The sequence below is a fragment of the Corvus moneduloides genome, chromosome 5 (assembly GCF_009650955.1).
Source record: "Corvus moneduloides isolate bCorMon1 chromosome 5, bCorMon1.pri, whole genome shotgun sequence".
NCBI classification, from domain to species: domain Eukaryota; kingdom Metazoa; phylum Chordata; class Aves; order Passeriformes; family Corvidae; genus Corvus; species Corvus moneduloides.
In genome coordinates, this window is record NC_045480.1 from 42068938 (window position 1) to 42091098 (window position 22161).

At 40.3% G+C, this 22161-nt stretch overlaps 1 protein-coding gene and 1 long non-coding RNA gene across 3 annotated transcripts in view; one reads left to right on the forward strand and one right to left on the reverse strand.

Moving 5' to 3' along the window:
- Positions 1 to 22161, forward strand: part of NFKB1 (nuclear factor kappa B subunit 1) — a 57590-nt gene that overhangs the window by 28226 nt on the left and 7203 nt on the right. For both annotated transcript variants that reach the window (XM_032110542.1, XM_032110543.1), the window contains exons 6-17: positions 1225 to 1373; positions 2876 to 3039; positions 3807 to 3965; positions 5588 to 5692; positions 7549 to 7640; positions 8222 to 8360; positions 10787 to 10909; positions 11885 to 11974; positions 12821 to 13018; positions 16128 to 16269; positions 19425 to 19539; positions 21546 to 21747. In XM_032110542.1, coding sequence (XP_031966433.1) covers positions 1225 to 1373; positions 2876 to 3039; positions 3807 to 3965; positions 5588 to 5692; positions 7549 to 7640; positions 8222 to 8360; positions 10787 to 10909; positions 11885 to 11974; positions 12821 to 13018; positions 16128 to 16269; positions 19425 to 19539; positions 21546 to 21747 — 1678 coding nt within the window. The remainder of the gene's footprint in view (positions 1 to 1224; positions 1374 to 2875; positions 3040 to 3806; positions 3966 to 5587; positions 5693 to 7548; positions 7641 to 8221; positions 8361 to 10786; positions 10910 to 11884; positions 11975 to 12820; positions 13019 to 16127; positions 16270 to 19424; positions 19540 to 21545; positions 21748 to 22161) is intronic.
- LOC116444845 lies at positions 9358 to 16133 on the reverse strand. The gene is made up of 2 exons (XR_004240548.1): positions 14387 to 16133; positions 9358 to 12474 (listed from the first exon to the last, which is right to left on the reverse strand). It is a non-coding gene; the product is annotated as an uncharacterized LOC116444845 (long non-coding RNA).

A 22161-nucleotide genomic window follows, 5' to 3' on the forward strand; every position in this document is an offset into this window, starting at 1 on the left:
AAGCTAGCAGGACTCAGTAGTGTGGTGAAATGGAGGCAATCCCTCGCTATCAGCATTTTATCAACAATATAACCTTAAATATTCAGTTCATCACTGATTCATCACTTTAATGTTTATCGTGATCCTTTAATACCTTGGTTGATTAGATCTATAAGCTGCTGTAATACAAAGAACTTTGCCCAAGGCAAATTAGAAGAAAAATTAGAGGAGGAGGGGGAAAAGCCCAACATTGATAAAAGGGTTAATTAAGTGAATTGGAAGGGAAGGTAATGTTTGCTTTTTAAAAAGTGGGGTAGTTTTATGTTCAGCATAATTTGAAAGTGCATAACCCATAACTGCCTTGGAATGAGGAGAGAAAATAACGTTCTAGATAACATATGTAAAGCAAATAACTTACCGGTATGGTATGTTATTAGTACTTTTAGATGTGTTTTTGATGCATTGTTTGACATGATGGTTTTATTAAAAGCTGTGAAAAATGTATGGTGATTAGAAACTATGGCAAGGGGGGAAAAAAGGCTTTGTAGGCTTTCAGAGTTGAGTATATGAAAGAAAGCACACAGTTTATTGTAGTTCTCATCCAGCAAAATCCTAGGTGGGAATTTATTGTATATCCTTGTGTACACTTAAGGGAGATATTTACTGGACTGGATAGTATGTGTTGATGAAGCGTATTGAACTAACAAAATGCTTATTAATATAGAATTTATTCACTGTAAAATCTCTACCTGAAGAGTCATTGTAATGAAGCCAAAATGTTTTAAAACAATCATCATGTTTAAAAATAGTTTTTAAAGTCTTTTTGAATTGGGCAAAACAATGCAGGGTTTTTTGTTCAATACATACATTTTCTCTATGCTTCTTCATGGGTAACAATGTTTATTGTGAATTCAGTGTACTGACTGAAACTTAGGGAGAGCAATGTGAAGTAAATGGCCAGAATGTAAATCTGAGATTCATGTTTTTGGAAACAGACGAGGCTTTCCTTTAGCTTTTTTGGTCAGTACTTCTGCCATTTGCATGTCAAGTTTAATTGCAAAAGAAAGTGATGATCTGGTACAGTTAGTTTGCCATTTGTTTTTCATGAAGAAATGCATACACATTTCTCCTATGTAAACTTGGTTGTAGTTAGCTGACAGAAAATACTCAACTGAAATCATTGCTTGTTCCATTTAAGAAAAATAGTAGGCAAACTATCCCACATTTTTTAATATTTATTTACAGATCTGCAACTATGTTGGACCAGCAAAAGTAATTGTCCAGTTAGTAACGAATGGGAAATACGTCCACTTACACGCTCACAGCTTGGTGGGTAAATTCTGCGAAGATGGAGTGTGCACGGTTAACGCAGGACCTAAGGACATGGTTGTAGGGTAAGGCTGGGGATTCCTCTGTAAACCTGAGCTGTGGGGAAAGCATCAGCAATACAAAAATACTTCCAAAGAGGCAGCTCTGGGGAGCGCTCGTCTTCACGCTCTGATCTCTGTTCTGTTTGTATCATAAATAGAAAATTTATTGGGGTTTTTGTACACCTTTGTAGAATTTCTCCTAAGCAAGCTCAGTAAGTTTAAGTAACTAATTTTTACTTATAATTTGTAGAGTTTTTATCTCTTGGCGTACAGTGCAAATTTGTATTTTAAGTCCATTCTTTAAATGTAAGTAGTTTTGATCAGAGAAGGGACTAAAATTAATGTTACTGTTTTGTTGCCATTTTGATCAATATTTTACTTTTATTGAAACCTGTCAACAGAAATGTAATGAGAAGCATTAAGAAAATAGGATTAGTAGATTTGAAATTAATGCAAGACATGTATAAACGTGAAAATACTGCATAAGTCAAACTTTTAAAGTTTAAAGCAGCAAGACTGTAGTGAAATTGTAGTTGGGCTGTTCTTGTTTAATTTGAAAGAATAATTGTTTATATCGGTAAATGGAGCTGAAGCTCCCAACCATGTTTTCAGGCTTAGATCAGGTTTCATGCTGGCTGTGAGTTTTAGTTCTGTGATCTCAAGAATGTCTTTGTTGGTGAAGATGATGAAGTTTAAAAAGCTGAGAAGGTTGGGAGAGAGAGATTCTTCTAAACTGTAACTTTTGATGTCCAAGCCCAGTGCACTGACTTTACCGCGCACAACAATTTAAATGGCTTTATTTCAAATGCTCCTTTTCATCTTGAAAAGTTTGGCTCATTTTCTAACCTGTCTTGTTTTTCATCAGATGTTTAGAAACAGCTTTCCTGTCCTCACTTGACCTACATGAAAATTGAGTTATTGTCTTGTTTTCATACTTCCAGATCTAACTGATTTTTAAATGTGCCAGGAGATTTTTACAAAAGCACACCTTGTATTACGAAATTTTTCATTCAAATGGATACCCAGAGTGTCTTGCAGAATGACCAGAGCCTTGCTTAAAACATTTCCTTTGGAAAATATTGCACTGTTTTCAGCCTCTTAGCTTGCTCTCCAAACCGTTTTGAACAGATGGAGCATACTCTGCTTAACAGACATACAGAATGACATATTAATGTCATTGCCAAAGATGCAGCAAACAAAGTATGACTACCAGATTTTCCAGTGTTCTGTAAGTTGCTTTCACAGTGGAAGTCTGAAGCCTGACAGATTACTGCTTATGCCATAGGAAAGTGCACCCATACGATCGCTGTCATGTAGTGGTGGACTTTTTACATATTTTGTGATCTTGGCTGAATTTTTCTTGGTGGAAATTTTCCCTCAAACACTAATAGTGCCTAAGTATGTCTGTAGAGTCCTTCTGTACACTTCGGTTGTGTAGCTGCCTCTGGTAAGAGAAAGGCTGCCTGCCTGCTGCAGCTCTGGCCTAAAGCATTAAGAAAATAATTCCCTCCATCAAAATTTGGCAGGTTTGCAAATCTTGGAATACTTCATGTCACGAAGAAGAAAGTGTTAGAGACTCTGGAAACACGCATGATAGATGCTTGCAAGAAGGGATACAACCCAGGACTCCTGGTGCATCCGGAACTCAGCTATCTGCAGGCAGAAGGATGTGGAGACAGGCAGCTAACTGGTATGTAGAAATGATGGCCTGGTTTTAATTGATCTTTTACTAGAAACAGGCTGAGCTTCTGAAAACATAGATTCTTAGCCAGAAAAAGATGTTGTGTGGGACAACAGCCAATATCTATGTGCTTTTAAGAGGTGGTGTAATGTTGCTGTGTTTTAGGGAATCTGAAGGAAGGAGTCTGCTGTCAACACATACAGGAGAATAGAGAAACTTCCTTCCACAGCTGCCTATACCCACCTCTGCACCTGTATTCCATGGCTCTTATGCTGTCTGATGAATTCTTAGATAGAGTAATTTTGCATTACTGCAGCAAGGCATTATATCCTTAATTAACTTAGGGACCTCCTTTTGAGAACACTGTTCCATTCAGCTACATTTCACCCATATCCCTGTAAAACCTGTGGTCTGTGTTGCTTTCAGGTACTGTAGAGAGGGGCCAGCTTTCTTTTTATCACTCTTAACACCAGGAATTCTGGTGTCCTTAGTGGTGGCCTTTGTCCTTTTCACAACCTTTATAAAGTGAGAGCAGAAAATACTAATTTTCTGTCTGTCTTTTAATTATAGTTAAATAAGGTCTGATGCACAAACTGCAGGATGAATGCAGTATAATTTGAATAGCTGCTCCTCTCTGCTTAGAAAGGGAAAACCTGATGAATGCTAAACATAAAAGACATTTCCTCACTATCCATGCCTTTGGATGTTTGTTTGTTCTCTCTGTTTTGTTAGGGGTGCCTACCCCTTTTGTTAATTCCTCTGTGTGTCAATTCCAGAACGGGAGAGAGAAATCATCCGCCAGGCAGCCATCCAGCAGACCAAGGAAATGGATCTCAGCGTGGTGCGGCTCATGTTCACAGCCTTTCTTCCTGACAGCAACGGCAGCTTCACACGGAAACTTGATCCCGTTATATCGGATGCAATATATGACAGCAGTAAGTATATTTGGCTTTAATTACTTTTTTAATAAGGGGCAAGCTTTTGTACACACAGAAATGACAGGTAGATATTGCTGGACATAGACTCATGTAGCCCTGCCTGCCTGGTATTTGATGAATAACAAGTAAGGAGCCCATGCATAGTTAGCCCCATGTCTGCCCAAGTACATACGGTATCATTCTGGGTTTTAATGGTGATGTAAGCCATAGAGGAAGATTTTGTTTTGCTGTTAGCATGTTTAATCCTGCCACTTTTATTATGAGGGTTTTGTAAATTCTTGTTATATCCATAAGAAGGGCTTGAATTTTGCGGAGTTTTCAGTTGCTTTCTGTGACAAAGTGTTGTCACACGAGATGTGAGGAAAAAAATTACTTTGCTTCTATCTTGGTTGAGAATTTGACACCTTTCAGTTTTGCAAACCATCTGCTTGTCTGTATTTTAAAAGATAACCACAGTTCTCAATCCAGTTCCTTTAGATCTGCCAGTATTTTTTAGAGCATCCCTCCGTCTTTTTTCTATGAGAATTTTTTCACTTCATGTTTTCCCCCATGCTATTAAATTATACTGACTCATCTTACTTGAACCCTTTCTGCTGCCTGAGTTTTCCTTGCTGAGGCTGTGGATTCCCATGTTCTTGATAGTCATTCTGTAATGACTCAGAAAAAGTACCTTTTTTTTTCCTTTGTGCACCAGTTGTGTCTATATCATTGTTTTTTAAGTACAAAGTCTAGATCAAAAGGTATTAAATGAAACTGTTCTACTACAGTCTGCTCCTTGCTGTTAATTGGGAAATGTAGCGATGTCAAAAATTCTGTCCTAAACTAAGGAGACAAACAAAGGGGACATTTTGTATGCATGTTTCTGCTGTTGTAAGTTGCTACACAGGTGGCAGTTACTAGTTTCTGATCTCCCAAGGTGAATTCTTGACTGCTAATTTCAGAAGATTTTTCTTGGGTTTTGTTTGGGGGTTTTTTTGAATACTTCATTGGCACCATTCAAGTCTCCCTTGCAGAACAGACATAACTTGTGGTACCATAACTTGCCTGTCACAGCTGCTTTCACTTATCGGATGATAGTTCTGTATTGAGGACCAATAGTTGTCTCTTAATGCCTCTACTAGGATCTGTGGACATGGGCTTTTTTATCACAGTCCAGTGTACTGGCCAAAAACTGGCATGCTTTCAAGTAAGCCACAGTGTAAAGCAAAGCACTGTAGATAGTGAGAAACAGGAAACAACTCTCAAGAGTGTCACTCTGTCAGAAAGCAGGGAAGAAAAAATTGCATTCTCTTGCATGGCCCTGTTGTCATGAAATGAGTACTAGTGCGGGGTCCTGGATGCAGGTCACTGCTGGGTTATTTTGCTAGTGCAGTAATTGTGCTGGAATGGCCGGGGACCTTATTTTGTAGTTCACAGTTCAGGCAAAACTTAGAAGATACAAGATTGTCTTACATATGAAAAGCCCTTGATTTATCCATGTTTAAAAAAACAAATTCAGGTATTTTGTATTGGAGCCTTGTCTTTCTATTGCATTTCTGTGTGTTGTGCTTGGTTGGGTGTTTTTTTGATCTAAATCTGTTATGAACGTAAGCGTTGTTTTTAATCTTCCCTTTCAATAGAAGCTCCCAATGCCTCCAACCTAAAAATTGTAAGAATGGACAGAACAGCAGGGTGTGTGACAGGAGGGGAAGAGATTTACCTGCTGTGTGACAAGGTTCAGAAAGGTAAGAATCATGAGTATTGTAAGGCACATCAGGGTGTTCATCTGGAGTACACATGAAGCCTTCTGTGCTGTCTTTAGTGTTCTCTCACTCTGATAGTACAGTAGAATTTGTAAGCACTCAGCCTTTCTGGAAGTCAAGCCAGCAGTCCAGAGATATAATAAATCCAAATAGTCTATTGCAAAGCAAATTCAGCTTCTCTTGACCATGTGATCATCTTTGTTCTTCTCAAATTTCTGCCCTTGCCCATGTTCTGGAATTTTGAGGGGTGGTGGGTACTGGGTGAGGTTTGACTCCATTAACTAACACCTGCTCTGAATTATTCTGAAGTTTCTGATTTATTACTAAGTTCCTGATTGTAAAGAGTAAGTATGAGCGTTCTCTGTTAGCCATGGATGGGAGCTTAATGTGTTCAGCACTGCTGCTAATAACTTCATTTTTATATGGTTATGGTAGAGGTTACTCAGTGCAAACAGATACTTCTCACAGGTTCATTTTCTCTGCTCGTGTCTTTGAATGTGTCAGAATTCGGCAGTGTGGATTAGGATACTTTGTTTTTGTATTGGAAGATAATAGTTAAATGTGGGTTGGTGATATTTGGGCTAAGTAAAAAGAAAAAATTTGGGAGCGAGGAAGATCCTTTGTATTTTTCAGCTACAGGTAGTACTTGAGACACCCTGGTGTAGATTACATGGTAGAGTGGGTGCCCTGTTCTCATCTGTTTGGAATCAGTCCCTGCACATGTTGTTAAAACCACAGTAACATTTTCTGTTGATGCAGGCTGTCCTTTTCCATATGTCTTTCTTGTAAATGCCCTTCTACCACTTAGGGAAGAGAGAAAGCTTTGGGGGCTTTTAGGGACTTTGAGAGAACTATTTTCTTTCAATAGTGCATCTACCCTCTGCCATCAGAAGGACTGAGATAAAACATAACTCTGACGCACAAAATAAATAAATAAATGTCTGACTCAGTGGAAGCCCTGAGGTGGGGTTTCCCCTCAGCCGGATTGGGGTTTCCCCTGACCTCACTGCCTTCAGAAACCTCCTGCCTGAAGGAACTTGAGCGTGCAGGACAGCAGGACTGGAAGTGGTGGTTCAGAGTCTTGAGACTAGCAGGTGGTGGGCCAGGGGAAGCAGTCTGTCTGCTACAGAAGCTTGTCCTGCCTCACTCACCCTAAGAGAGAACAGGCTTTTTCTAGCTTTTTCTCACCGGGAGTGCTGTGGAAGGAATTTACTAGTGTGATGCTTTTCCTAAAAATACAAACAAATAAATACAAAGAGAATGAAAGAAAATTTGTTTAGAGGAGCAGAAGCCAAGTGCCATGTTTCTGGCCTGTGCTGTTTGCAGGGTGAAGGATCCCTGCTGACATACTGCTCACTCACACCCGCGACGTCTCTGAGCTGCAGCTCCACTGTGGCACTCTGCCAGCAGCAAGCGGAACTTGAACTGTGGCACTTCAGGTTTTGCTACAGTTTTTTGAACTGAAACTGTTGGAGGAAAGAGGGTGGTTTCTACATTTCATGCTTCCAGTTCTCCCCTCCTTACATGTTTGTTCCAAATAAGGCTCCTCTGGAATGTTTTATAACCCTAGAATAGGAAGATGATGTGAACCTAGTTCTCTTTTTACAGCTCAGTAAAAGCAACTTCAGTGAAATCATTAGGATTAGGCTGATCTAAACCTGATGTCAAAAATGGGTTATTTCTGCTGTTTTCACAAAACAGATAAAAGGTAATTGATGTATTGTGTAGTATTGTCATCCAGCCAAAAAGTAACCATGTTGATTTTTATCTGAAATAACCATAGCCAAAGGTTAAACAAATGCATAAGCATCCCAGAGTATTTCTTTTGTTCTTTGTAGATGATATTCAGATACGTTTCTATGAAGAGGATGAGAATGGTGGTATGTGGGAAGGCTTTGGAGATTTTTCTCCTACAGATGTACATAGACAGGTAAGTAACTGAGCATTGGTCCTTTGTTAATGATTATCCCATCTCTGTAAGATAGCATTATATTATAGTTAGTAAATTAGATAAAAGCATCTGTATCCCATACTGACCTCTTCTTTGGTTGGTTACTTCCTAGTAATAATAGAAACTTAACAGTTCTTTAAAGACATCTGTTAGGTAACTAGGAATACAGTACAAGGAAATTGGGAGAAAGCCCCATTGCTTTAACATGCACTGGTGTAAATTTGGATAGGATATATAAACAACTCTGAGAGCTCCTGTGAACACACTGAGAATGCCACAGAAGAGATGCTAAACGATGAGGAGACAAACGGTGCAGTACTGCCACAGGGGATGTGGTGGCATTTAGCATGGTAGTTCTCCCTTTCCCAAAAGGCTTTAGGAGTCAAGCTCAGAAGTGAAACCGAAAACTAAAATGGAAGTTTATTGCTGTAACTGCCCTTTGCTCTGAACTTTGCCTTCCAAGCCATAAACAAACACCTACAAAATAGCGCAAATGTAAAAGCCAAGTTGTCAAAAGCCATGCTCCATGATAGATATGCTTATCTTTGTTTCCTTCACAGTTTGCTATTGTGTTCAAAACACCCAAGTACCGAGATGTCAATATCACAAAGCCAGCATCTGTATTTGTACAACTGCGTAGGAAATCTGATCTAGAAACAAGCGAACCAAAGCCTTTTCTCTACTATCCGGAAATCAAAGGTAACTTATTAAACTCGTTTTATAGATTGGGAACAGAAAAACTGTAGGGTCCCTAGGAATGTTTTTAATAAGATAGGACTGGTTGGATGAGGAATTTTTGGTTTTAGCTGTTACTTTTAGAAAATATATTTGCCTCCTTGTTTTGGGCAGAGTCAGTATGCAGTGTGGTAGCTTTATAATGCGCTTTGTAGGTGTTGTTGTAGGACTGGTAGGCAGTAAATCCATGTGTATTTTCTAAGTGAGGCTTGTTCCTTGCAGGTTCCCTATATGCACACATGCCCGTCCATACAGTAGATGGCACTCTCTTCCTCTGAGTTTCTGCCAAATAATACCTGAGGAGATTTTACTGTCAGTGCTTTCAGATCAAACCCTAAACCAAAGCCTGTTTGGTGCCTGGTGGAAAAGGTACATATTTTGCAGTTCTCACCTTTTACCATCACGCCAACATCACTGATGTTTCTGAATTTTCCAATTGCCTGTAATACTAAAGTAAGCCCAAGACATTTCTTGTGAGAGCAGGGAAAGTGCTGTTTCAATCTCTTGTGTTTAAAATTCTAGCAGCTTAGCAGAAGTAGAATAGTTGGTATTGGACCGGCTTCCTAAATTATTACTGAAAAGAAGTTTAACCAGCAGATCTGTGCCCTTTGAAGTCTGCATTTGAAATGTTTGACGGGCATGGCACTGGCAGTCACAGTTTTAAATACCAATGATGTTGATGATATGGAAATGCCTTGAGGCCCAAGTCATAACTGGTGTTTCATTGTATTAAGATAATCTTTCTGCTTAGCAGTTTACCTGCCTGCAGGTTACACCACTGAGTTCTAATCTTGAATGTTTTCTGTGCCTAAGGTAGAGCTGTGTTGAAATCAATTCCCTGTCAAAATCTCTAAAATACATGTGCATTAGTGGTGAGACACTCAGCACAGCTGAGGAGGGTGGTGGTCCAAGTGAGTCTACTTCACAACTGTTAGAATAAAATAGCAGAAAGCATGAAAGCTTTCAGAGTTGCCAGAGGATTTCTTCTTAGTAATGATTTCAGGAACCTCTTGCACAAGTGCTAAGGGAAGCAAAGTGTACAACTGCAGAGCAAAGTTGCCAGATTTGAAGCAAACCTCTTTCATGTGCCTCTTACACGAGTAAAATTAGCTCAACATTGTTATGTGCATTTTCAAATCCCCTATGCAACCTAATAATGAAATTACCATTTAGGAACTATATTTTTCCCTTGTTGCAAATGTTCCCACAAACTTAGACACACGTATGTGGATTTTTTTGTTTCTCTGACTAGATTGCTCTCTAGAGTTTTCTCTCCTCATCAGTGTGAGTATGCCTGATGCGTGCATGCATGCATACTTACTCATCATGTGTACCTGGAAACAATGCACGTGGATTTGTCAGTGTACTGTCTCATGTATTCAGCTGTCTCATCTGATGCACTGACTGATGTGCCTGTGCATGAAATTTCTTTTTGTCATATGGCTGTTGAAAACTACTAGATGGTTTAATAAACAAATGATACTTTGTTCTTTTCTCAACAGTTCTACTGGATTTTAACCCATGTAATATTTGTATCCCTATTTTTGTAGCTCTTGTCATGACATTTTCACTTTGCCAGTCATGGGCATAGTCCTTTTAAATCTTTGTGGTTTGCTTTCCAGGGGACTAAGTCTTATTTTGGACTTACACTATAATATAAGTTTAGGCTTTTTTTTTCTACTGCTACTCAGCATGGTTTGACAGTAATATGTCCCTGCCTGAAAATAAGTTGTCTTTGTTCTAGTGGCTGTCATGATATTTTAAGTAAATCATTTCAAGCAAGCACAGTTTTCACCATTTCTTGCCATCCCTTAAACAGAAGTCAAGGGGCACTGCAGGTACTCTGCACTGTTGAAACTCAAAGTGTCTTGTGATCCTCTGATAAGGCTCCATTTCTGAAGTAGATTTGCTTGGAAGAAGAGCCTGTGCTTATATTCCCCAAAGGCAAATTTTCTTGAACAAACTTGTGATTTGGAGCACTTATGCTGATTCATGCCTTGGCTTAGACATTGAAGAAATTTGGCACCACAATCTCCAGGGCTCTAAGTACATGAGACACTTTTGGAGGAAGTTCTGAGCCCCCCAAGACACCTCCACATGCATCCCCTGAGTCTGAGCACACAGCTGAGGAGACCACTCAGGCCCAAGCCATGCTGCTGGTCTGACTGGGGACTTGGCCCTGGCTTGTTTCTCAGAGGAGTTCTCACTGCTCTGGTACATACAAAAATTTTCTGCTATTTGGAGCTTGAGGAAAGTTGACTCTTCTACCACACTTTTCATTTTCCTTTATAAACTTGTAACTGTAGTGGTGCTTTCTGTATGCACACCCTGCGCTGTGCCTGGCCACCAGCAGGACTGACTCCCTGTTTGCTCTGTTCCTTCTATCCCAGATAAAGAAGAAGTGCAAAGGAAACGACAGAAACTCATGCCAAACTTCTCTGATGGCTATGGTGGAGGCAGTGGCGCCGGAAGTGGTGGCATGTATGGAGGGGCAGGTGGCGGTGCTGGCTCTGGTAAGGCAGCAGGTTTGGGCAAAGAGGGAAAAGGGTTCTACTTTGAGAGCAGGACAGATGTTCATGCTGATTTTTAAAATGTGAAGACGATTTTGTCTCCTAGGCATATAAGACCTGACTCTGATGCCTTTATACTCGTGTTACTCAATTCAATCAAGCATCTCCTTATTCTAAACACTTTGTCATCTCCTTTGCCTTCCAACTTCGAAGCTTTGTTGCTTCCTAGGGTCTTGGAGGCACTGAAATTAATGAGACAGCTCAGTTAGTAATATTTTGTGTGTCTAAATTTAAACAGGTTCTGAATTGTTTCTTGGACCACGAGTGGAATTTGGCAAATGAACCCTGTTAGTGCAAAGAACTATTAAAAATTGGAGATACTATTTAGTAAATTTTCTACTGTGCTCTATCTGTTGAAGTCAGGGTCAGTCATATCTGATATGCAGGATCATAGGAGCATTACTTTGGTTCTTGCAGCAGAGCATTAAAAACCTATAGGTCAGGAAATGTCATCTGAACCACAGCCCTTTTTTTAGAGCAGAAGATAGAGCAGCATCAAATTGCTACATCTGTTGCTAGCAGCACATGTATAGCATAACACCAGAATACAAATTTGTTGTAATCACAAGGATTCAAAAGCACAGAGGCAGCTTGTGATGTCTCAGTCGAGTTTTAGAGGAAGGATAAAGCACAGAGGCAGCTTGTGATGTCTCAGTTGAGTTTTAGAGGAAGGATGTAATGATACTACATCTGTGTGGTCTTATGCATGTTGGGATAAGAAAGTGTCACTAGCCGACCACTTAGAATTTCTTTGGATTTTTGAAGGGGTAGGGGAGAGCTCACCTTTAGCCTGGAAAATTTATTGCATGGAATAAAGCAGAAGATATGCAGAAAACAAAAACTCACTTCTTTAGGTTTAGCGTTCTCATTGGTTTAGGATGTAATTCTATTAATTCTTAACCCTTTTCCTTTCTTTAGGGTTCAGTTTTCCTTCATACGGATACTCTGCCTTTGGAGGGATGCATTTCCACCCTGGCACAACAAAGTCCAATGCTGGCATGAAACATGGTAACAGCAAAAATGTCTTTCTTCCAACAGTTAAATTGAGTTTGACCTGTATTTTCTTCTACAGTATGAGCCAAGGTGTCAGGCAGCTCTAGCTAAGCATGCTGGGGAAGGCCTCTTCTTGAATCTCTGGCAGCAGAGGGGTTTTGTGTAGGTTGTACTGCCCTGCTTCTCTTTCTTCCTCTCCAAGTGTAGTTCCTTTTTACTGTGCAGTCCTGAGCAGCAGTCACCAAAACCCCTCCATGTGGCTTCTGCATTCAGTGTATTGTTTCAAGCAACAGCCCTTTCGCTTGCTTGAATGTGCTGATTACAGGTGACCCAAGGACTAGATCACCAAAAATGTCTCTTCCTTTGTTGCCACAGTCTGGTACTGCCCAGAGAAACCAATGGAAAAGATTAAGTTAATAATAAGGACACTCTTGGCTTCCTAAAATAGGAATATAATTTCAGACGTACATGTTGAATACTCCGTAGATATTTCCAGAGTCTCGGGGATGAACTTGCTGTTAGGAAAAAAAAATGTATCTGAGTAATTCTGCTAGATTTCATGTGAGCACTTCAGACTTACATTCTTGTACCATAAAAAGAGATGTAGATCTGTTGTAATATAAAACGGTTTATTTTTAAAGTAGAGGCTGTCAAAAACTTAACATCACTTTAGAGCAATCACTATGCTGTCCATGTGTGTTGGCATCTGGAATATTATGGTTCATGAGTTTAGTGATAAGTTTTATGTTGAAGTAAATTTTTGTATTTATTTTTCAGCGTTTGGTTTTGTCTGGTTGTGTTTTATCACTTGTATTAAAAAAAGCAACAATACAGGACACTAATGATTCTACTTTTTGTTAGAAGGTCTATCAAATTGTGCAGCTGAACAAGACAGGAAGAGCTCTGATAAACAAAGTGACAAATGGGACATGAAACATGATGTGAAGGTGGAAACCATGGAGAGGACTGAGTGCAGAACATCTGCTGTTAATGAGGAGAAGGAGGATTCTGTTTCTTCTTGTAAAACTGAAGTAAGCGAAGCAGACTGCAGGTGGCAGGGTAAGTGAACAAGTAAATGTATTTAGGGTAAATCAAACTGCAGTAAGGGCAAAGCAAGTATTAAAGGTCTGGAAACTCCAAAAATGTCTGCTTGCTGTTTTCTGAACATAGTAATGCCTCCTGGAGGAAACGGGAGGGATTCCATTCCCCCAGATCTAAGGTGCCTCCCCATATCTAGTTTTGTAGATAATCTTCCACCTTTGTACTGCCACTGGGCACTTGAGCTTCTGCTTGTGATGCAAGGAGATGAGACAGCTTTGCTTGCTGGGCATGTTTAACACTGCCTTTTAATAAATTTGTGTGAGGAAGGAACGCTGCAAGCAGTGAAGGCAGATGGAATATAACTCAGCAATTGACTTGGCTTTTGATATTTGAGTGACTCTAGTGGATGAGTTATTGGATGTTAGGATGACTGTTGCAGCAGTTCTTCCCTGCAACACAGTTAAATTTCTTTCAAAGTAGCATTATAGGTTTGAATTTAAAATGGAAATTTTGCCCAATTTCTATTTGGCAAATACTCAGTAAAATAGCTGTTGGGTACAAAGTGTTATGCATCAAACTGATGCCTAAAAATTTTTGCTTTTTATGTATTTTTCATATATTCGTAGCTTTGTAGACCATTAGTACATGGTTATACAGTTCCTGGTATTTTGCCTACCCTTTCTCTTGAATTTTAGAGTAATAAGCTAACCCTCTGATACACTCCTGAAATACTGTTCAGTCTTATTTTCAAGTAGAGGACCTACAAGAAGAACATTTTGTTTTCCAATCAGAATCTTAGAAGACATAACAAGAAGTGGGGCAAAGAAGTCCTGGACCAGCTCCAGTGGTCCCAGTACCTGGTGAAAAATTACCTAACCAACTGCTCTTCGAATTGGACAGTGTTTGCTAGATACAATAATTTGTTAAACTTAAAAAAACTGTAGAAATCCATTACTGGGTGTGCCCATAGCCCGTAAGTATGGACGCACCTGGAAGCTTCTAATAAAGAACTGCTTTTTTATCTTACCATTTTAATTCAGTTGCAAAGGGTTTTGTCTTTTGATTTCAGGCAAGAAAACAAAAGGAGGAAAGCAAGGATAGTCAACAGAACTGGTTTAGCAGCAGAGCTCTAAAATATATAAAGGCTACTTTCCCAGACAGCAAGACATGCATTTCCTGGATTTTTTTTTTTTTTTAAACAGTTGATTTTAAAAGATTTGAGTAATCATGCTTAGCATAAAATGAAAAAAATGGTAGTTGGACTGGAGAGACTTGGTAGTGGTTAGGAATTGAGCAGGAAGGAATTTTTTGGGCTTCGTTTTTACCAAGTGCAACATGATCTAGACCACTTTTGTTATTCCCTGGGTCAGGGAGAGGGCACATTACCTTGTGTGTGTCAGCCCTGTCTGACACTTGCTATTAACAGCACTAGAAACCGTGGCTTGGGAATCCAAAGTGGCACAGGGATGGGCTGTAGTTGTAAACAGCTCAAAGGTGTAGCTTCTTGTGACCTGAGAACAGATGGTGCTCTTGAGAAAAGCTGAAGCAACCTGCTGTTTGCAGTTTTGGTTGTGATAAATCCCATGACTGGTTCAGAAAACAAAATCTTGTGCTGATATGAAGAAATAGTAATGTCCATTTAGCTGTCGTGAAGGAGGGGTCGGAATTGTTTACCTGTTTTCCAAGCAATGAACATTGTAGGCAGGAAGCTGACCATTTCTTTTTTTGTCTGTTGTAATGGCATGAAAGGAGGCAATTTCTAGCTCCCGATGATACAAAGAATTGGTGCAGAAAAACAGGCTCCATAAAATAGCTACTGCAGGCTAGACCATTTGGTATTAGGCTAAAAGATGCATGTAATCTTTTGAAAGATATCTTTCCCATGTGTTTGATATGGAAAACCAGGGAGTTTCAGCATTGAGTTCTTTGATCTTTGGAAGTGTGCATAACAAGAAAAGACTGAATTGTTTAACACCCTTTACCCTGAATATGTATCCTGAATATAACACGTTTAGTGTTGAGAGGGAAATAGCAAATATAAATCTTTCAGCCCAGGCATACAGTACAGCAGCCACAGGGATGTACTGGCCAGAACAATAAGCTTCATGGATAGCTGAATAAGTCTTTGCCTTAGAGGAATGATGTGTTCGTGTTCATCAGGGATACACTTCTGACCCAGTCTAAATGCCTGGTTTTGTGTAGCTGGAAATCCTGGGTATTGTCTCCCCATTATGCTGTAAATGACACAGTCTGTTGTACTTGTTTGCTCTTAGTAATCCCCAACCTTACAAGATTTTATAAAAACATGAAACTGTTCAAAATACAGGCTGGTTTCAGATGCTTCTGCTTCACAGAATGACGCCGTAGTTTCAGAGTTCATCTGTTTCATTTTCACCAGTTTCTTGCTGATACAGAACCACAGAAGTATTGACAGAGCAGCTGGAGTTACTTTTTTCTGCAAATGAGTTTCTTTTCTCTCCTTTCTCCCTTCTGCCTCCCCACCATGACAACTTCTGCTTTTTGAAATCTCAGTGGCTGTCCATTTTATAATTCTAAAATCAGGATACAAATACTAACCATTGTAAAAAGTGAAATGTTTTAAACAGAAGAACAGACTCTCTGTGCTGCTGCTGTAAAGCAGGCTAGACTGCATGATTTGAGTTGGAGGAGGAGTGCAAAGCCCTGCATTTATTCCATAGCTTTTCTATGAGCTTCTCTGCAATATTTGATGGGTCACTTAGGCTTCACGTGCCTCAGCTTCTTCAAGGCAAAACTACTGGGACCTGCAAGTTCCAGATCCAAGTTCTGCTCCTTTTGTCTCATTACACACAACTGCACATCAGTGCTGTTAATTCAGTGCTAGTCAAACCAGACGGAGCTTCCAGATTTGACTGTTCTAAGGGTTCCTGCTGCCTGAATGCTCAGCATGCACCTAGTTTTTCTTCCAAGGCGTTCATTCCCTCTGTCCTTATCTCTCAGAAGTGATTAGCAACCATCTCAGTGAAGCAGTGAATAATGCTTGGTGGACTGCACTTTGTATTTCTGTGACAGCACAAATGCCTGTCAAAAGTAGGTGGTGGTCCACGGAAAACAGCTGAGCTGATGCAGACAAAATTTTGTGTTGCAGATGCTCTGTTCCTGGAGAAGGCCATGCAGCTTGCCAGGCGTCACTGCAATGCTCTCTTTGATTATGCCGTAACTGGAGATGTGAAGATGCTGTTGGCAGCTCAGCGCCATCTCACCGCTGTCCAGGATGATAATGGAGACAAGTGAGTTGACCATACTGGGTTGAAACCGATGGATTTGAGGGCAGAATGGTATAGTCAATTTGTTCTGTCCCTCACGGGTGCCAATCACCAGTGGCACCACTGCTCTAATCAAATAAATACTGCTCTCCTTTCTGCTATTTGGGAGAGGTACAGCTGTGATTTAGACATTTTTGTTTCATTTGCAAAGAAGTCATGTACACCATAAAGTTCATTGATCCAGCACCAGTCAGAAAGTAATCTGGTCATTGAGGATATGTTGAGCATGTTGTGAGTTTGAGATTTTTTGTCTTTTACTTAAAATCTTGACTGAGCATGAATTGCTGTGCTTGCATCATGATACACGGTGTATGGGGATCCTCAGCTTGGTGCTGAAGGAGAGCACCCTTTTTATTCTATGCAAGTCCTTAATTCTTCATAGGATGCTTCAAGTAAGAGATTCACCAGGAGATGTAGAAACAATAGCTGGAGGGTCCATACTGCATTTCTCCCACTGACACCAGGTTCTTCCCAGAGGACATTATTTTGCTCTTGCTTATGTCTGTGCTGTACTGTTGTCTTCCAAGGGATTGCATAGATGTTCGTGGCAGACTTGGCTGCTAATATTTGCACATCAGTCCTTCAATAATGTGAGTTGAAGTGGAAATCCACTTTGTTCCTCTACAGCCATGCAGATTCTGTGGAACTCAGAGTGAAGTACTGTGAGGAACTAATGATCAGTAGTTATTTAAAATGAAATTCAGCAGAAGCATCTCTAAGCACAGGCAAAGATAATCTCTTGAATAAGCAAGTGACACTATCACATCGTCACTTTTTAGCTGGCAGGCGCTGTGCAATCACCTGCATTTCCTTAAATTGTAGTGTTTTGAACAGTAGAAGCCATACAGCCTCAAGGTGTCCAGGTAGAAAGAAAATTTCACGTGACCAAGACCTGTATCTCACTGTTCAATTATTCTGAGATAGGTTACTGCTTTCACTCCATTTTCAGTGAAAATAGGTCTCAGATTACAGATAGAGGACTGCACAATCAGAGAGAGCTACTTTACTAGCTTAGCTTTCCAACTGGAAACCTAATGTCTGCTTTGAGATAAGCAAGAATGTGAACGAGGTGGGAGCTAGCAACAAAATCTGCAAGCACTATGAAAAGCACAGCTTCTGTGTTTAAAAAAAAAAAGGGGGGGGGGGGGCTAGTCTTGAGCAAGTAGGACCTGCCTTTAAATATCAATAAGATCAATAAGGTGCTCCTCAGTTTTGGACTTGCAGGGCATTTTAACTAAGTTACAATACTTCTTAGAATGATGGTAAACAGTTGTTTTCTTCCTGATTCAAGAAGTACCTGCGAGTATGTGAGGCTCAAGTTCACGCTGCCTTTCTCCTGAGATGGATTTATTCTGTGAGCATGTCATACATCTGTATTACTTCAAAACTTTTTTACAAAGCAAAGCTTTGGTGATTGTCTTCCAGCTCTCTCTTAGGGGAGAAGGAAAAGGTCAAAATTAATTAATAAATTGCCCCAATTTTCACTTTAATCATTAAAATTATATGGCAACTAAAAAGTTTTTGAGTAAGCCTTTAAAAAATGTTGCTGTCAACTATTTATGGCTTTGAGACAGAACCCAGCAATCTGTGATGAGTGTATATTTACTGCTGCTGACACTCAGTAACACTGGCTGTGACTGTATTTATACCAGTACCACTGATCTGTAGGTATCTGATGGCTCTACAGTGGTGCTCAAATGCATTTTTTCACGTAGGAATGTTTAAGAAATGGAACTGACCTTTCATGGTCTAGTCAGCAGCATCACATATAATGGTAGGGTAAAATTAAAATACTTGCTGCTGAAAAGAGAACTAAAAGCAGTAGAAGAACAAATGTGTTTCTGCAGTGAGATTTGGAAATAAAATGTCAGCATGATACAGAGCATAATAAAAAGCATCTGTCAGAGCAGAGGAACAGCTGTTTTTCCAGTAATGGTGAGACTGTTTGAACAGCACAGGAGAGTTGAAGGAAGCAAGGTGCCATAGTACTTCCAGTGGCAGTGTATAGAATCAAAAATACCCTTTAAGGATGAGTTTGGTTGGTAAGTTACTTTTTGTTTTTCTTTTTTAAAAATATCTTCTGGCTTTCACTGCTCTCCATCTCAATTTCAAGATGACTCCTTGCCTTAAATGGCACAGAACTTCTTTTTATTTTTCTGACAAAAGTATGACTCTGAGACTATTCAGGTATTTCTAAAGTGGCATAACAGACACACCACATGTCCCGTGTTGATTATTTTGTGTCAGCAGCAACTTGCTAAAAAGATGAGTCTAGAAGGTGGCCAGCATCGGCTAAGGAAGTGCTTGGCAGGATGTGTTTCAAAACAAAGGGCATGATTTTCAAATGAAATCTCAATGGAACAAGGCAAATGGAACTCTGTGGGACAGGGGGGATGGGAATCACAACCTGCTTTTTTCCTGGTGCCATGCTGCACGTCCAGCTGCTCAGGCTGGTGGTGTAGGACCTGCCTCTGGAGAAAAGCACAGGAAGGGCCATTGCATTAACACAGCAGAAGTAAAGTGTCTTGCTGTGCAGTCACTCATGTCTCAAAACAGGTGCTTTTTTGGCATGATGCCCCTGGCCACTGCTTGCGGGTCCTGTGGTTGTTAGTCATTGAGCCTGAGTCCTTAGTCATTTTGCTGTTTGAAAACGAAATAAAGAAAAACCCACAGATCTGGGGAAACCCCCAAGGGAAAATCTGCTTCGGTGGCAGAGAGGCCTGTGGAAATTCTGCAGGAAGGTTTTGACAGTAAGAAGTGTTTATCTGCTGCATAATTCAAAATATGAAAAAAGAGCAAACCAGGAGAGAATCTGAGGATTTCTGAAATAATTGTGCCACACATTTTGTCTATTAGCCTAGTAGTGAAGTTATGCTGAGGGCCAACAAAAGCCATCCTGAGTTTGCTTTTGTGATTGAAGGGTTAAGCAGTTACCTTCTGGCCTGCTTTTTTTAATGCTGGGATTCATTTTCGGTGTTGGTACTTAGCGCTGGAATCATTACCTCTAACAGTCAAATGTTTATATCAGAATATAGTCAGATCTACAGCAAAGCTTTGACATTTTTGTAATAAATTTGACAACAGTGTGAAATTGTTAATCTGTTCTTTGTTTGTTTCAGTGTCCTTCATTTAGCAATTATCCACCTTCATACTGACCTGGTGAAAAACCTCTTGGAAGTGATGCCCGATTTGAATTACAAGGACATAATTAACATGAGAAATGACCTCTATCAGGTGCGCAGTTGTGGGGGTGTAAGTGTTGCTGATTGTTCAGCTGGTAGAGAAGAAATTGTACAACTTGCTGTCTGTGGGAAGAGATCAGACTGATGCAAAGAAGTTTAGAAACAAGGATATATTGGAAGGTGGTGGAGGAAAGAGAGCATGTTTTCACTGGTTTAGTCCATAACTCTGCTTGATGTTAACAGAAGTGTTTCCATGGGTTAAGTGTTGAACAGGCCAAAAAGAGTCAATTCTTCAGTTCATGCTTCAGCATTTGGCTTCTCTGTTACTAAGCCAGAGGTATGGATTACCGTGTGCCAACTCTGGGCTCTTCTGACCTTTCTGACATTGGTTAACTTGGGATCATGAGTCAGTTCCTGTGTCATCAGTAATCTGTAGGCACATACCTGTGAGCACATGTGGAAGCCATAATAACCTATGCCCTTGCTACTGCCCAGATTGCATTTGTGCCCATCACATGAGCACCAAGATTTCCCTTTCATTTCTGCAGTAACTGAGAAAAGCCCATCCCCTTGTCTTTTACCTAGGAGGAAAAGAACTGCCAGGCACAATTCTGTCTCCTCAACTTCAGTTTGGCCTGTTTGTATTGTAACTCAGGTTTTAAAAAGAGTAGTGGGAACCTGCCTGGAGAAGAATCTCTTAAAGGGATTGTGTACACCATTCAGCAGCACACTGACACTTGTGTCATTTGTTTTGCTGTGAACAGTAAAGGCAGGTTTAAATTCTGTACAGGTAGTCCCAGAAGGTTTATTTTGACTTCTTTGTTTTCCTTCACATTTTTATGTTCATATAAAGCAAGTTTGAAATGTGGAGGCTGCTGAAAGTAAGCAGAAGATTCTGAATTGAATTCTCTGCCCTGTGTTTAACAGAAAAAGGAAGCAAAGCTGTGCTCCACACAGGAAATAAATCCCTGACTACCAGAACCTCTACAGCTCTTCCTACCTTCAACTTAAACCTTAAGCCATTGATGGAGGAGAATGTAGGCTTGGGCTAGAATTTTCCTTCTCTACTGATATTCTGAAAGCTGACATATACCTTATAGATGCAGTAGTTAATTGCAAATGTGTTGACAGATCTATTGACAAACACAAGCTTATTGTGCAGAGCTGGAATTAGTCTTTTTAAGTCCTCCATTAATATAATGACCTAGAAATGGAATCTTACTCAATTTTTAAATTATTTTAGTATTGGAAATACGATTTCCCAGAGCTCACTAGAATGCTTACTGTTTAAACACATGCATTTCTGAGTATGGTCTGTGTGATGCTGCTCAGAAGCAAGACTGACAAGAATGCAGTATGCAACCAACCTTTGGAAGGTCCCAAAACCTCTCAGCCTGAGAGTTGCTCAGTGCTGCAGGTGCGCAGAAATGGGCAATGTGCAGGATCAGCTACTTCAACACACACTGCATAAATGCACATTTGTTCTGCAGTTTGACAAATGCACAGAACTGCAGAATTTTCTTGTTTTCTGTGCAGCCATTTTGAGGGATAAGGAACTCCTATGCCCATAGCTGCAAATCTCTGATTCGGGAGCGAAATGAGAGCATTGCTAAATGAGATTCATTGCTAAAGGCAGGTCTGAGCAGGACCTGGAAGGCAAATGTGCTCCCACCGTGGTAGGAACATGGCGATGGGGCAGCTGGAAGCAGGGTTACAGTGTGTGGGGGCCACAGGGATTATCTCATTTCCCGAGTACCTCGCACTGCAATGCTCAAATAGCCAGGTCAGTGCCCTGGCTTATAGAGTAGCCAATATCTTTGTTCCTCCCAAAGTCCAACTGCTGACAGTGGCAAGGCAGCTTTTATTTCCAGTAAGTAGAAACCCTATTTGTAGTGTTCAGTAGAAAAGAATGTACACATACGCAAGCTTTTATTTTCTGTTGGCTTTGGAGTGGTGTAACATCTTCTCACACTAGGAGCTTTCATGGGTTTCAGAGATTTCTGCAGAAATGATGTAATTGTGGCTTATCTTCTCATGGCTTGCTTCTGTCACTTGCAGACCCCCCTGCACCTGGCAGTAATCACAAAGCAGGCAAAGGTGGTGGAAGACTTGCTGAAGGCTGGAGCAGATGTCAGCCTTCTGGATCGCCACGGCAATTCTGTCTTACATTTAGCTGCTACTGAAGGAGATGACAAGATTCTGAGTCTACTCCTCAAGCATGAGAGGGTATCTCCGATGGTCAACCTTCCCAATGGAGAAGGTATGGAAAGATAATGGCTGTATTTTACACTGACCTACTAGACAAACACACCTTAATTCCTGCCAACACCATGTTTCTACACAGGTAGATACAGACCTTGAAAATAACATCTTTCCCCATTGTGCATATGCTGTCCTTCATTTTTATATGCCTGCAGGCACAGATGAGAGACCACAGATGTGTCAGCTTTCTAATTATACAGAACAGAAAGATTGGTAATGGTCACGTGGCACAGTACGGATTTGAATTTTTGTCACTGTACATTCTCTTCAATGTCTCAGAACCTCAAGCACTGTGTTCGCCTTGTTCCTTATGCCACCATTGTGTTTTTTAAAAAATCCCCCCAGAAGAAAATGTTTCCTCCTGTCTAGCGAATGAAATCCCCTTAGAAATAGTTTCTGGACTAGTATTTAG